Source organism: Myodes glareolus, chromosome 3 (assembly GCF_982192425.1).
Source record: "Myodes glareolus chromosome 3, mMyoGla1.1, whole genome shotgun sequence".
NCBI classification, from domain to species: Eukaryota; Metazoa; Chordata; class Mammalia; order Rodentia; family Cricetidae; genus Myodes; species Myodes glareolus.
The window spans coordinates 7,288,059-7,304,047 of NC_142028.1; the positions used below are offsets into that span (position 1 = coordinate 7,288,059).

The 15,989-nt window shown below is 39.9% G+C and overlaps 3 protein-coding genes across 6 annotated transcripts in view; 2 read left to right on the top strand and 1 right to left on the bottom strand.

Moving 5' to 3' along the window:
• Kras (KRas proto-oncogene, GTPase) overlaps positions 1-8,316 on the top strand; it is a 35,807-nt gene extending 27,491 nt beyond the window's left edge. For both annotated transcript variants that reach the window (XM_085687346.2, XM_085687347.2), the window contains one exon: positions 4,039-8,316. Coding sequence is in view for 1 of the 2 variants with exons in the window: in XM_085687347.2 (XP_085543473.1) it covers positions 4,039-4,155 (117 nt within the window). In the remaining variant the exon portion in view is untranslated. The remainder of the gene's footprint in view (positions 1-4,038) is intronic.
• An 833-nt stretch (positions 8,317-9,149) lies between these two features.
• On the bottom strand, positions 9,150-11,877 carry Etfrf1 (electron transfer flavoprotein regulatory factor 1). 2 transcript variants are annotated; one of them, XM_048432649.3, is made up of 3 exons: positions 11,729-11,877; positions 9,545-9,627; positions 9,150-9,468 (listed from the first exon to the last, which is right to left on the bottom strand). In XM_048432649.3, exons 2-3 carry the CDS (start codon positions 9,593-9,595, stop codon positions 9,253-9,255), a joined length of 267 nt encoding a protein of 88 aa, XP_048288606.1. In that variant the 5' UTR covers positions 9,596-9,627; positions 11,729-11,877; the 3' UTR covers positions 9,150-9,252. The 2 variants fall into 2 exon arrangements, with proteins under 2 accessions (XP_048288606.1, XP_048288607.1); XM_048432650.3 differs by having other exon boundaries at positions 11,737-11,856.
• A 98-nt stretch (positions 11,878-11,975) lies between these two features.
• Dnai7 (dynein axonemal intermediate chain 7) overlaps positions 11,976-15,989 on the top strand; it is a 43,734-nt gene continuing 39,720 nt past the window's right edge. The window contains exons 1-2 of one of the 2 annotated variants that reach the window (XM_085687344.2): positions 11,976-12,137; positions 14,798-14,815. In XM_085687344.2, the coding sequence (XP_085543470.2) occupies positions 12,048-12,137; positions 14,798-14,815 (108 nt within the window). In that variant the 5' untranslated portion in view covers positions 11,976-12,047. The remainder of the gene's footprint in view (positions 12,138-14,797; positions 14,816-15,989) is intronic. The other variant, XM_048432644.3, reaches the window with a different exon arrangement.

Here is a 15,989-nt window from a genome sequence, read left to right on the forward strand (position 1 = left end):
AGATGTGGTGTCCTGTTTTGAAGTGTTAAAAGAAACTTGTCATTTGTTTCTATAATGAGTGCATTGATTTTACAAGTGGTTGTTAATTATGACTGACACCTTTTGGTGACTACAGTCGACTACTAGTCTGCATTTGTCATAAGCACTAATGACTTCATTAGTTTTAAGTAAGCTAAGCATTTGAGAACTGATGATTTATTTAAAGGAAATCAGATTTAGATTTTAAGATAACCAGCAGCTTTTGAGTAAAAAACCGTGTAATAATAATATGGCTCAGAGGTGGGAAAAGGCCCAAGTTAACAGTTTCCCCCTGTGCTTTGCAACTAGGTGCCTACCCAGGGAGATCTGGGCGCCTTTGTGTGCTCCTGTCCCCACTCAGAAGCAGCTGTGGATTCCTAGGATACTGCCCCATCACATTGTTTCTTCAGGCCTTGTGTTGTTTCCATGTGGCTGCCATCATTCACTGTACAGGCTGCTCCAAAGGAATGCTAGTCTCCTACTTGTGGATCTAGTCACTGGTCCATGGACTCTGCACGCACCTTATGTGGGCCTCAACCTCCCCATCTCCCGCCTTTTGGAACTTTATATCTGAAAAGTACCATCTTGCCAGAGTTTTGTCCCTGCATAGACACCATGTTAGCCCTGCCTCCCTTCCCTTCAGTCTTGCCTCTTGTTGGATCACAGTTTCTTATCCCTAGTTGGATTAACCAGCTAAAATGTGCTTTCCCAGTCTCTAAGAATCTCTTCAACCCCCTAAAGTGGGCATTGTGGCTTTGTGTATTTCTAGTATACTATTTTTAACTATATGGTTTTTATGTTGCACTGAAATAGCTTATGTTTTATTCTTTTATTAGACAATAGACTTCCAGAGCTGGACCATATATTTTAATATTTTGTGCCCACTGTGTGCTGAAATTCTTGGCACATAGGTACTTTTTAGTAAATATTGAATGGACCCTTGGACTTCCCTAACTAACCCAGACTATATTTTGTGTAGCTCACCAAATTCTTCACTCAGTGAGTTGACATTTGTAGAGGCTGTTGTCATAAATGTGTTCCTTGAGAACATGAAACAAAATTAGTGTTTAAGACTACTAAGTGATGTAAACCCAGAAACAAAGCAATACTTGCATGGATTTCTAAGGGGATTATAAACTCTTAGAATTTGTATCATTGTGTAGAGCCATACTTCAGTTTTAGAAATTGTGGTACAATTCAACATTAAAAATGCAATTTGAAAAGTTAACCTTTGAAATATGACAGTCATGACCAGATTTAAGTGGCAAGTTTAACCTTATTCCTCTTTCTCCACCTCACTCTTAGATTATTTTTAAATGGAACAACATTTAGAGAATGTGGTACACTTAACATTATATTCAAAACGAAGGCAGAATCACACTGCTCTGTCTAAAAGATAGAGTTGTAGCAGTGAGTGGTGGGAATGCTAATAGTTTGATCCTATGAATTGAATCGTTGTGATTTTAATGCATATAGCACATTCTAAATAGAGAAAGGGTATATTTTATGATATTCATACTTAAATATAAAGTTTTTATTTAATAGCGATAAATATATACTAATTAGTTGTTCATAGTTGTAAAACATGGGTAAGTGTAAACAGAATATGACATGTGACTTTATGAGAATTAGTTTCCACACGAACAAGGAGTCCACTGCCCTGTGTACATTAGCTATGACATTTCTCTAACCTTGAAGTCATCTAGTTAGAATAAGTGCAGAACCTGAGAAGAGGGTACATGCTATTAAATTCTGTTTTCCTTGTCTCTTAAATGCTTGTTTTTTATTCCACCTTAAAAAGCTTCATACAACTATCCCTCTCAGGATTTCTATTTTTCTGCATCATTGTTTTAGTATCATTGGTTTTTCTTCATTATAAAAATAGTTTGAGGGCTAATGAGACGGCCATCAAGCCTGAGGACCTGATTGATTCTTCAGATCCACTTGGTAGGAGGCAAGAACTTGCAAGTTGTCCTCTGACCTCCATATGTGTACCATGGCATGCACACAAACACAAAAATAAATGAACGTAATTTTTAAAAAAGAAGTTGAAACAGAGTAGCCAATATAATGTGTGATCAAAGGGAACTCATGAAGGTTAAAAGGGAGTTAGATAAGATTCCATCTCAGGGCTGGGAGATGGCTCACTGAATATGCATGCTTGTTGCACTAGTGTGAGCACCCGAGTTCAATTCCCTGGAAATCACAAAAAGCTGGCCAAGTACCAGCTGTAATTCTAGCACTGGAGCAGGGGCCAGAAGTAATCATTGGAGTTTACTGGTCACTGGCCTAGCTCCAGTCTCATTGAGATATTTTGCCTCAAGGGAAGATGGTGGAGAGTAATGGAACAAGACTCCTGGTGTCCTCCTCTGGCCTCCACTTGAATAAACAGGTACCCCTTCCCCCACACACACACACGCAGACAAAAAGATTTCATCCAATTCCAAGGGTCTATGACCCTAAGTTGTAAAGTACCAGTGAGTTATAGGTACTTTTATTATGTCCTTGGAAGGGTTTCTCACTGTGTTAAGGACAGCATGGAAGGAAGTCTGTCTTCTGTATCTGTCTGAGTGGATCTCATCCTTTAATTCAGCCTTGACTGTATTGTTTGTATTGTATCAGGAATGGTTTTCAAGAGGTGAAAAGCACCAGTGAGTGCAGATTGGGGATTTGGGGCAATATATATTTACTCACTTGTATTCAAATAGATGATACTGCACTATCCTATTTCTCTTTGTTAAATGTGAGCAGGCTTCATTGCCACTCTAGCTCTACTGTACCGAATGACGGATTAGTTGTCAAAATGAAAAGTCGAAAGTATACAAAAGTGGCTTAACTTTGTTGGGCACTATTCTGCAGATACCCTCTATTGTCTAAGTTTGGAAGCATTATTAGGTTAAAATTTCTTTCTGTAGTTCCAACTAGGATGAACAGATAAAATAAAGCATGGCCATGTATTTCTTCAGCACCACTTCTGCTTTTAACAAAGATAAGGCAAGGGCTTACTCCAGTGTGAACTTGCATATTGAAGGTTTGAAGTCGGTTTTCTTACTTCTAGAATGTATTCTTCATGCCAGGGTCTAGGAGGTTGACTTACTAGGAGTAAGTCAGATTACTCTGACTTAATCGGTTTTAGTCACAACTGAAAAAATAACAAATAGATGTAGGCTTTAATTACTACTATTGGATGTTCTTTGAAGATGGGTTTGTATATGGCAAGTTTTGAATGGCTGAACAGTAACTAAAACAGTCAGAGAATCTTCTGCAGTGTGGTCTCAGACAACTTTGCTCATCGCCAGAGGTCAGGCGCGTTACAACAGCTTTCAAGGCAGCAGTTCCTAGAGTCACATGGCTTACTGTTCAAAGTTCAGAAACTTGGGGACAATTAAGTTGTATATACAACGGCACACCTACCATACATGGAGGCAAGCATTGGGAATTGTGACTAAGTTTGCTAGAAGGGAAAAATTAGTAGAAAAATAAGTCCTTTGTGGGGAAAAAAAAGTCATTTGTTATGCTTATGTACAATTCTGTGCCACTTACTATCTCTGCGTGCTGTGAGAGTCAGGTTTCTATTTCTGTACAAGACCAGGGCTGGAGAGGTGGCTCAGTGGTTAAGAGCACTGGCTCCAGAGGACTCAGCCACCAGCACCCACAACGCAGTTCACAACTGTCAATAACTCCTGTTCCTGGGGATCTGATGCTCTTCTCTGGCCTCTGTTGAGCACTGTACTCACATAATGCAGACAGATGTGCAGACGAAACAGTCATGCATTAAGTTGCTTTAAATGTCATAAAATTTTTAGGTAATAATTTAAATTTTTAAAAATGTCACAGTATCCATGATGAGATTATGCTAATATTACTTAATGCTAATATTCTGGCCCATTCAGCTACCACAACATCAGCATAAACGGGATTTGCCTTTGTCAGTAAAGTTTCCATTGACAATGAAGTCTGTCATGGGGACCGCAGGCCATCAATTGCATTAACATTTTGATTCTCTTTGATATATTTCAGGGTGTTGATGATGCCTTCTACACATTAGTCCGAGAAATTCGAAGACATAAAGAAAAGATGAGCAAAGATGGTAAAAAGAAGAAAAAGAAGTCAAAGACAAAGTGTATAATTATGTAAATACAATTTGTACTGTTTTCTTAAGGCATACTTAAGTAAAGGTGGTAATTTTTGTACATTACACTAAATTATTAGCATTTGTTTTAGCATTACCTAATTCTTTTTTTCCCCTGTCTGTGCAAACTGTCAGCTTTTATCTTAAATGCTTATTTTAAAATGACAGTGGAAACCTCTTTATTCCAAGTGCCAGTATTCCCTGGGTTTTGAACTTAAACTAGCAATGCCTGTGGAAGAGACAAAGACCTGAGACTCTGTCTTGGGTTCTGGTGCATGCCCTTGATTCCTTGCTAATTCTTTTACCAGCTGTGAACGTTGGTGTGAACCAGAGTAATGAAGCTTTTGAGCCATCCCTGCTCTGTGTTTCATCTAGTCACAGAATGAATTACTTAGTAATTACAGCTTCATCTGAGACCATATGACTGGTTCTGCTAAGACTGAGGGATCACAGATTCATGGGCTTCCCTTTGATTCACTTCTAGCATGTCCAGAGTCTATCATGCTTCGTAAGTGTAGTTAGTTAGATTGTTCACAAAGGCTTTCTCTTGCTTTCTACTGCTATTAGTCATGGTCACGCCCCAAAATAGTATATTTTTTCTAGAAAAGGGGGAAAATGGGAAAAAAAAAGGCAATGGAAAATAGTGAATAAAAGTCCATTCCATATTAGCTAAATTACTGTAAGATTCCTAATAGCTTTTCCTGGTAAGACAGACCCAGTAAGATATAGTAACCATTTGGGCTATATTTACAAGCTATTAAATTTTTGTAATAATTCCAACAATTTTAACATTGTCTAAGTTCTCATAAGAATTAGTATAATCCCCATGTCAGAGTGCTCTTTCTTAGCCTAACTTTTAAGTGTTTTGAACTTATGTCCTTGATAGTAGTTTTAATTTTGGTAGAGAAACTGAAGATGATTTGAGACATTTGCAGCTTAACAGGTGTTGAGATCAAAGTTGCAAGACTGGGCCTTACGTGAACCTGTGATGAGCATCACTGGGTTTCATAGTGCTGCCACAGTCAGTGTTGGTCAGGATGAGGACAAGGAGAGTTTGGACAGCTCAGTCAGTGCATTCTCATGTAGCTGTTCTGCTGACAAATCTGGAATATTTCTTTTGTTTATAATAAAAAAATTTAAATGAATTTCTCTGTTAGCTTCAAGGTTGAGATGTTGGGGTAGGAGGCTACAAGGAGAGTAAATCTTTAGGACAGTGAAGTATGAAGGTTTGAGAATGCGTGTTTGACTAGTCTCTCACCTCTGAGCAAACATTCCTAATACTTCCCAAGCTGATGTGTACTTAGAAATCTCTGTGCTCTAAGGATAGATAACAGCAAAAACAATCCCTTCAGTGCACTTAAAGCATTCCTTCAAATTTCTGAAGTGACATTAAAATTCACTGGACTATGAGGACTGGATGTCTGTCTTTTAGAAGTCTGATTTTAGGCATATATATCACTGTCTTACTCAATGTTCAGTCATCTCAAAAACTCTTCACAGCTGTGTAACTTATAGTCCGTTTACACACTGATACACCAAGTTGACACGCTCAGCACAATCTGTAACTTTTTTACATGGATTATCATCTTCACTGCCAGTTTTGGGCAAAATTGTGCAATAGTTAAAGTTTATATTTCAGTATCCATTCTCCAATTGCAGGATTCCCCTCCAACTTAGTGTAGTTTCCTTTTAATACTTTAATTTCCCCCACTTCAAATTTTATTTTTGCAATGAACAACTACATGAAAGTTGCCCACTAAGGAAGGTTCATCAAAGCTGCCTATGACTTTCTTCCCAAGGGCTTAAATTAATCCAACAGAACCCAGACTGGGATTTGAACTGATAGCTGGTTTTCAGGGGGGCACTACAGAAATTTAATCTTGATCCTTTTTGACTTCATGCCTGCAGCCCAGTCCAGTGGTGGCTAAGTAGGAATTTTCAAATTTAGTGTGGACAAAGAGCACTGTCTGTGGAAGGAGAGCTTAATCTCCATCTAGGTATCATCCTGGTTGATAGAGTACATTGTTTAATAAATACAGCCTAACAGTGAAAACACTTTAAAGTTTCAATCATAAAGCTCATTTTTAAAGTCAGAATTTATTTCCTTAGCATTTTTTCAGTACTTGTCTTAATGCTGGGCACCAGACAAGGCACTGGGGATGTGATGTGATGTCCCCAAAGAAGGGACACAATCCTTGGCCCGGGGTTTGTAGTGTGTTTGTAATACTCTAGTAAGACGTGTGACCCAGGGCCTAGAAATAATAGAATGCATGGTTTCAGTTTTGCAGAGAGGTGTTTGCAGTTTCCTCTCGATTCAGCAAGAATTGCTGGTTGTGATTCCAGTGCAACTTTATTTCTTCTAAAGGAATAGAAATTCCCTAATCTAGTTTTCTCCTTAAGTACATATTTTTTAAAAAAACTTATGAAAATTAAATATTGACTTCTAAAATAGTTTTATTTGGGTACAAATAAGCAGGCACCTGAATTTATTTGCAAGAAAAGAAAATTAGTAGGATTTCTGAAATGTTCTACATGTTCATAGAACATTCTTTTGGTGGATATTTTAAGTTTTTTTAAATATGTGGGGGGGTTGTTTTGTTTTGTTTGTTTTTTGTGGAGGACGAGAGTCCAAGATAGGGCTTCTCTGTGTAGCCCTGGCTGGCCTGGAACTCACTCTATAGACCAGGCTGGCCTCAGACTCACAGAGATCTGCCTGCTTGTGCCTCCCGAGTGCTGGGATTAAAGGCCTGAGCCACCACTGCCTGGATATTAAGTTTTAACACAATTAGTGACACTTGTTGTTTCTATATTGAGAAGCAGGTGTACTTCAGGAGCTGCGGTGCATAATCAGATATTTACTGGAGACTGGGCAATGTGTTAGTAGTGGTGATTACCATTGTGTAAATTTTGAATATTTAGTCTTTTGTTAACAAGAAGGTTTTGTAGAGATTTTTTTAAAGGGAAAAAGTCTGAGGAACAAACATAAATGCTATCTAGTTACTACAGCCTGTTGAAGTTGAAAACCAGTGCTAAATTACAGTCATAGGCATTAGCATGTCTAGGATATAGCAGACAAATACAATTGGAGTGAATATTTTCAGTCAAGAATTCTAGGCTCTGCTGAGTCACACTGTATAGGGATTTAGATCCTAATTTTTATAGATTATTAAGACTTTTCACTGTTGCACAATTTTGTCTAACATACATAAAAGTTATGTGAGGCATGTCAGAAGTTACAGTTTGCAGATTCATCTCATTTTGTATTTCACTGATTCTTCCATTTTTTCCCCCAGAACAATAATATATATTTAGGAGGGATTTTTGTAGGCAATAAAAATTTAAACTCCATTTGTTAAAAGTAGTAATTTCTTGATAATCGTGTAGTCATTTTTTTAAGACCCAAAAGTTACTTTAAAGGTGAATTTATACTTAATGACTTCTGTGTAATACTGGGTAGCATGAATTCTGTGCTGAAAAATTGAACAGATATACTCAGTAGGTGTAAAATTATGTCAAAACATGAAAATTATTTCTAAAGAAGTATATTAGTTTTCAAAGAATAGTTATTAATTAGATTCAGATTTGTGGTGTGCCTGTTTGGGATGGCGGTAGGCATTTTAGATGAATTTGGGAAAATTCAGTTCTCTGCAGAAATGCCAGTTTCAGACCCACCAACCCCTGCCAGCTAAATGGGCTGTGTCCTGATTTCTCTCCAGGTCCCCAATTCCACTGTCTCCTTCTTCATGTTGAAAACACTTCTGCATTTTTATTTGAGTGCCAATTTCTTACTAGTGCTATTTCTTAATGTAACATGTTTACCTGGAATGTATTTTAACTATTTTTGTATAGTGTAAACTGAAACATGCACATTTTGTACATTGTGCTTTTCTTTTCTCTTTTTTTTTTCTTTTTTCTTTTTTTGGTGTGTGTGGGACATATGCAGTGTGATCCAGTTGTTTTTTCATCCTTTGGTTGTGCTGATCTAGGGAATGTTGGTCATATCAAACATTAAATTTAAAAATGACCACTCTTTTAATTAAAATTAACTTTTAAATGTTTATAGGAGTATGTGCTGTGAAGTGATCTGAAATTTGTAATATTTTTGTCATGAACTGTACTGCTCCTAATCATTGTAATGTAATAAAAATAGTTATGGTGACTATAAAGTGTGTAATCACTTATTTCTTATTGTGGCTGAGGTTCAAGTCCAGTCTCAATGTTTGTTAGGCAAGCACTCCATACTGAGCTACACCTCAGGCCTGACTGTGGGTGTTTCTTGATGGGAAATTGGAACATCTGCCAGGTAGCTGATATGGACTCCTTTAAGCAGACACTTTTTGCCACTTTAATTTGGAAAGTTCTTTATTTATAAAGTTGCTAAGATTATTATATAAACGTTAAAGTGTTTGCTTAAACATGTGTCCTGTCCAGGTAGGCTCACTCCACACTAGCAAGGTTACAGATAAAAAAAAAGTGTACTTGCTTTGATGGTGAAAACAGGAGCCTTACCACTCCTCATGAAAGCTAGTCCAAGCTGGACAGGGGATTTGGGGCTCAAGGGGAGATAGCAGCACAAATAATGGAAATAATGTCTGCATAATGCCGGTCACCTGCTGAGCATCCTCAAGCTCAAAGTCACCTTGATATGTCTTATTTTGATAACTGCATTCAAATCATTTTGAGTAGGGGTTTGTAGACAGCCCTGAATATGTACTTCTGTATACTAGATGGGAAATCACAAATGCTCACAAGCTAAAGGGTAATATACTTGTTAGACACTATTTGCTGATGATAGTCTCATTAGTAAATGCAGAAATTGACTAAGAATAATTTGCTATAACATTAGAAAATTAGGTATATTTTCTTGAAAAATTGTATTCTCATGAAAGGTGCTAAACTTAGAAAGGTGCTGCCGTGTTAATAAAATTTGAGCATGAAGGATTATGAGTAGAACTAAGTATTGATGAGGCTGACACATTTTAATACATGAGGGCACCTCTGGGTTTTTAAACATGTATTGTATAAATGGAATCATTTTATAATAGTTGGTACACACAAATGCTGGCGCTGACTGTCAGCCAGGTGTTGGCAGCAACGGTTGGTTAGTTGTTGGTATCTGAATAGTAACGTTGCTTCATAGCTCTGTATTTTCTAAGGAAGTATAAGGCCTCTAGCTCCTTCATTACAAATTCTCCTCGTGCAATAAGCTCTTTGATCTTCTCTGGGTCCTTCACATCCTTGTTTTTAAGGAAAGCATTCTTCAAACGCCTTTTAAAATAGTCTGCTCCTTTTGGATAGTCCCGTCCAAGATACAGCAGCTTTAAAAAGAAAGATGTGTTTCTAAGCAATCCATGTCATGATAGCATTTGTAAAGTTGGCAGCATAATTACTTACATTTTTGTAAAGAGCCAGTACTTCTCCTCGCAAAGAATTAGCCATTTTCATTTAACATGGAATTAATCCACTCTTATACATACCTAAAGAAAAGGAAGATTTTTCTTTTCAAATAACTGCTATGTAAACTTTATCACAAACATTACTTATTGGGGAAATGGTAAGCTTGTCTTTCATCTTTGTGTGTAGGTGTGCACTTGCCACAGTGTGCATGTTGCGCCATGGCCTCTGGTGTCAGTCCTTTCCATAAACCGTGTTCAGGTCCTCCTGCCTCTCCCTGGGATCTTGCTTGTGTAAGTGCTTTATTCACTAAGATCTATTCCCCAAAATGGTAGTTTGTTCTGAGAGCTTTTATAATCTAGGCTCTCTTAGCTTTTCTAAGCCTGTTTGCATACCAAAAGAAAAACTGTCTACCCCACTCTCAAGGTTAAGCTTCATTACTTGGGAGACACTAAGAGTCCAAATCTTAAAAGGTGTTCTTGGAGGAAAGTTAAAGACTAAAAGAACCGGGTTGGGAGATCAAAGAGGTTGGCACAGAAGAATGCATAATAATGGATAGAGGGCAAATGAAGCATTTTGCAAGGATTCCACAGGGAACAGACAGCATCTGCAGTGTTGACCATGTTTCTTATGGTTTGGTGGCCCAAGCTGCCAAGGAGAGGATCTTGGGAAAGGCCTCACTGGGAAAGGATCAAGCCTAAATATATTCCCATTTCTAACCTCTTACATTGCATGTTTGTCAGCTAGGCACAATTCTAGTGTGTTGTTATGGCTGATTAAAGTGCTTGCCAGGATTCTCCACTGTAAAATTACTTCCCAGGAATCTACTTCATGTAGAAGCAAATGAATTTATAAACCACCATATGGATGGGATATTTTAAGAGGCAATAAGGACTAGAACAGTAGTTCTCAAACCTTCCAAATGCCACGACCCTTTAATAGTTCCTCAGGTTGTGGTGACCCCCAACCATAAAATTACTTTTGTTGCTACTTCATAACTAATTTTGTTACAGTTATGAATCATAATGTAAGTATCTGCTATGCAGATGGTTTTAGATGATCCCTGTGAAAGGGTCGTTTGACTCCAAAGGTTGCGACCCACAGGTTGAGACATGCTATACTGGAAGCTCACTACAATAGGGACTGTCGGGGCCTCTTAAATCCTGAGTAAATTGTACACTTGTAGATCCAAGAGCTATATGCATGTGTGTGGTTCTTATATTGATCTTTATATAATCTGGTAACACTACAAAACAATAGTAGTAGCTTTGTTGAGTAATTAAAAACAAACGCTAACTTTCAAACAATGGCTTATAGAGAGCCAAATTTTAATTTGTATGCAGTGGATGGTGAGTTTTTATCTCATTACCAAGGCTCAGAGGACAGTAAGATCATAACTGTTACGCAACCAATAACTTTAACCCACAAAAACTAGCTGCCAGTAATACTTACGAATAGAACATTTAGTCAGCGTGTAAGAACGTGATAGAACATTAAATTGGAATTTAGATACGGGATATAATTTTACTTCGTCTTGTGTTTAATAGGTTGGACAGGTCTTAAACTGGAGTTAGGACAAATAATTGACTCGGTTCCTGCTACTTTCCAGTTGGTGTAAAGTGCCTTTTCTTTATACGGAGAGGTGCCCCGATTCTGAAGACTGCTACAACAGCGCAACTGAGTCGGTGACCTTGGGATAATAAGGGCTCGCTGGATCTTAGCTATCTCTACTGGAATAGTTTGCCCAGGAATTAATTCAAGTCACTTTCAACACCTTGTGTGGACAGCTCTAGGGGAAAGGGGCGAATGTTTTGCACAGAAACTAAACCATCGAGGTCAGTGAAGAATCTTCACTACTTTAATCTCTAGGTAAGGGCCCTCTAGGAGCCCATCTGCCTCGCCTACGCGGCCAAGCGACCTCCTGGCGACCTGCCCAGAGCCGATGGCTTCACCTAGTCGCCGGCTGGCGCGATCCTTAGATCCCCGGGAAATGGCTTGCAGCGGAGCACAGAAGCGAGGGAGACACCCCTTTAAAGAGCCAGGCGTGGCGGCCCACGGCTGTAATCCCAGCTCTCAGGAAGAGGAGGAGGCAGAAGGATGCCCGCGAGTTCCAGGTCAGCCTGGGATGCAGCGTGAGAATACACAGCTCCCCTCCCACCACAGCAGCCCGCTCCTAAAGCATACTTCACCACCTGCAGCCCAGAGATCCGGAAAACAAGGCGCTCGGACCGCCGCGCTCCAGCGCTTTGCGGCAGCACGGCCGTAAACGCTCTGACAGCGTCAATCCGCATTCGGAGGGGCGGGTCGCATGCCGGAAGTGGGCGAGGTCACCAGACCGGAGTGGGCGGCCTCAGGTAACTAGCCGTGGTGGGAGCGGGGATTGTGCCGGAAGTGGGCTGGGGCTCGGGGGACCAGTCTACGACAAGGACAGGACTCCCGCCGGAAGGCCGCAGGGCGACTGCGCAGGCGGACCTCCGCAGAGCGCTGGGATTGGTGCGTGGGCATGGCCTGTCGCCCTGACAACCGTGAGCGTTCTGACGCTGATATGTTCAGACTTTTCCCTCCCCCACGACAGGGTCCTTCTTCTCTCATGGTGAGCGGGGGAAAGGAGGGAGACGAGGGGCGAGCGCGGACTGACGGGAGGGGAGCCGGCGGACGAGCGCAGTCCCAAACCAGCTCGTGCAAACCGAAGGTGGCGGGATCCGCACGTATCCTGTAGCTAAACTCGAAACTTGGTCCTTACCGAGTAACTTCCGGTGATGCGCGTTCCTAACTTACTCTGCAACCTGTCAGAGATGTTTTCAGACCAGCGGCGATGGCTTAGTCGGCTTTGACGTTACTTCGTGGGTCTTTCCTAGGAACCTAAATGGTTTTGCTTCTAGGTAGTCAGCCTGCACTCATTCAATATAATAAAGCTAGGCATTTTGTTTTTCTTGTATTCCAACTTTCACGTCTTCACCAAGGAGACAGACCAACATGGAACTAACGACGTGTATTGTTTCCCATTCTCCATCAAGAGATCGTGTGTTTTCACATTCAGCATCATAACTGACACGGATAATGCAATTACTGATTTTGTAATGGAAATTCAGAGTTCATTTTATTATTATTATTATTATTATTATTATTATTATTATTTGGTTTTTCGAGACAGGGTTTTTCTGTAGCTTTGGAACCTGTCTGGAACTAGCTCTTGTAATCAGGCTGGCCTCGAACTCACAGAGATCCGCTAGTCACTGCTTCCTGGGTGCTGGGATTAAAGGCGTGAGCCACCACCACCAGGCCAGAGTACATTCTTTATGATTCCTGCAGGAAGTCAGAACAGAGTATGCCATCCCCCCCCCATGGCTTTACCATGGTAACAGCCAGTGTATCTGAAGCAGTAAATAAGTTGTCAAGGGCAGGGAAAGAAGGAAAGAGTGGTACTTTTCAACCTCGTTTAAAATATAAATGTGAATTTTCTGTAAGTGGTAGAAAGAAATGGGTAGTGGAGAACTCCCCTGGCAAAACCCCAGCTGGGCTTCAGCCAAGTCAAAACTGCTGAAAGTTTACTAGAACAATCACTTGTTTGTGCCACCGAAACATGAGTTTGACTTTCTTTTTCCTCAGTCTGCCTAGCAGTTTCTCAAAGACTGACCCTGCAGCTTTTATGTCCAAGTCAGTGGGGGATTTGCTTAAAATATAGAATCCAGGAAGCCATGACTTCAAATCTCCTGTCTCATAGGGTTTCCAGGGAACGAAGTGCCGTAAACAAGGTGGCTTAAACAGAAACTGCCTGCCTCACCATTCTGGAGAACGAACATCTAAGGCTAGAGAGGCAGCCTTGGGGGGATTGTCTCTACATCTAATAGTACCTTGGGGTGTAGGAGTGTAACCTCACTTTTTTTCACGAGATGTTTATTTTCTTTGTGAGAGTCTATATTCAAGATTTCTCTTTCTACATGGATACCAGTCATATTAATCCAGAGGTCCACCCAATTTCAATAGGAGGTCATCTTAATTTGGTGAAATCATCGCTGACCCTTTATCTCAGCAGGTCAGATGTGACATGCAAGAAGTTAAGATTTTAGTATGTGAATCTGAAAAGACATAATTCCACCCCTCAATCTAAGGAATTATAATACAGGAAGGAACGTGACTGCACACACTGCTAAGTCCAGGCATACGGATTTCTCAAAGAGCAGTGACATCCTTCACTGCTGAAGTTTGGAGAGCAGTTTTACTCCTTAGTGGCTCTTGTGTTGGCAGGAAGGACAAGGGTGGGACTTTTCCCAAGCCTGCTTCGTGTTAGAAAGACAAGTGAGAGACAAAAATGTGTACGTTATCTTTAAGATGTTTGTTTCAAGATGGAAGTGTGTTGACCATGGTTGTAGGGATAAAAACCCATCTGTAGAAATCACACGAGGGGAAAGCTGCCGTGGTTCTCCCTGTAGCTCTAGCTAGACTTTAGGATGTCCTGCGTGTGGATCACCAGTAACGATCTAAGGAGTGAATCTCTGAAGTGTGTGTGCCTTTCAGGAAGATGTCATTTAATGTATGCTGACTTTAGCTCTCATATATTATAATGATGCTCTTATGGCTTGAACCAGTATTTCCTATAGCTCTTCAGAGCTGCAAAATGTGTAACTTATACTCACACAGTTCCTTTACATATTCTTCACCCAAAAGATGATGGACACACAGGACTTCTCGGAAATTTACAAATAGTATTACCAAGCAATGCTTATAATTGTAAATCAGTATTGAAGTACTGTGCTGTCCAAAACAAATTGACTTCAAAACAAGTGGCCGGACAGGCTTCATTTTATCGTTGGTTGGCAAACTTTAAAAAACTGATTGCTTCCCCATAAAAACCACCAATCTTATGTAATAGAAAGGTTCCTTTATGAGACAGCCCCACATCTGCAAATGTGATATAGTACCACTAGTCAGCAGTTTGTGGGGATCTGGAGCATCATTTCAGGTCTAGATGCTTCACTTGGTGTGAGTAGTGTTCACTACCTCGGAAATATGCTTTGGGGAAATCTTGTGGGTTTTCCTGCATGCGATTTTAGTTTGTGCTGGCTTCTTTTTACAGCATCTTTTCAGTTTAACGTACCTAAAGAGTCACCCAAAAGTTCCAAAGAAGGTACAAAGAACATTCCCTTAGGCCCTTCACCAGTTTCTCCTAAATAATGTCCTATGCTGTGCTTTGTTGAAAGTATCTGAATTCTTTTTAAAATATGTCAATGCTTTTGTTTTCCAACTTTTTAGGGTCCCAAATCAAAAAAGGTATGTATAAATTATGTTTTCAAAATAGTTTTATGACTATATTGTACAAATGAGCTTCTTAAAAAATTTTGAAATAATTTTCTAGTTATAGTTTATAGAATTTAGTAAGCTCATCTTTTAGATAATAACATTATTTAAATAATTGGGTAATTCTTCACAATTATAGATGAATCTTACACTTGATGATATTTCTAGTTTGAAAAAGACACACTTTATAAATTGCCTTTAGTTCCTACCTGTCTGTTCCTGGATTTGAGGATTAAGATTTTACTTCCACTGTAGAATATGTTGGGTTAGGCTGTTCTACTTGTTCCAGATAAACGTAAAATGTAGTTACAGGCCTGCTGTGAGTGACACAGGCTTGTGGTTTTCTGCGTTCCTTTGCACAGGGTAGAAACTGAGGTTGGCTAAAGAACACGTTACCGCTATGTTTGGAGTATTGAGGTTGGCTAAAGGACACGCTACCCCATATGTCTGGATGTCTTTTATGTTCTTACTTTGTAGATCAATACTTTAAAGCCAAAAGTTCAATTCTTAGTTACAGGCTAGAATTGGCCTATCAGTCGATTCAGGTTTACCTGAAAAAATTCCTTCCTTCCTTCCTTCCTTCCTTCCTTCCTTCCTTCCTTCCTTCCTTCTTTCCTTCCTTCCTTCCTTCCTCTTTTTTCTCTCTTTTTCTTCTTTTAACAAAACCACTTCTCAAGTGTGGCTTGGCATTTCACACCTGCAGCCCCAGCTACAGTGGAGTTTGAAATAGGAAGTTCATGAGTTTGAGGGCAGCTTGGGCCAAAACCTAACCAAAACAACCTCCCTACCCACCCCATAAAAACAAAGACACAGACAACAAACAAAAACTATGTCTGATCAGACATTGTTCCCCAAATTAAAGTCTTTATCAGACAGTTAAAAAGAAGCCGTATTTGCTCTAGTTGTGAAATACTCAAACTGATCACACTGGGCCCGAGGTCCTAAAAGCAGCAGTTTGTAGGGCTCAGCAGTGGCTGCCTCTTTTAGGAATGTGAAAAGCATCTCGATCTCGTCATAGTCGTGTCTATGGTCAGAACCCTGACTTGTTTACCTCCCTGACCACAACAGGAGCATAGGCTTAATGTACCTGCTTTAAAGCATATCCTACCATTCTCTCTTGAAAACTCAGTCACATCCGACCCTCTTT

Bases quoted from the DNA above. Each gene is read 5' to 3' on its own strand.
- Etfrf1 (XM_048432649.3), bottom strand. From the start codon at position 9,595: ATGAAAATGGCTAATTCTTTGCGAGGAGAAGTACTGGCTCTTTACAAA. The intron at 9,469-9,544 runs GTAAGTAATTAT...TTCTTTTTAAAG, and splicing joins TACTGGCTCTTTACAAAAAT to CTGCTGTATCTTGGACGGGA.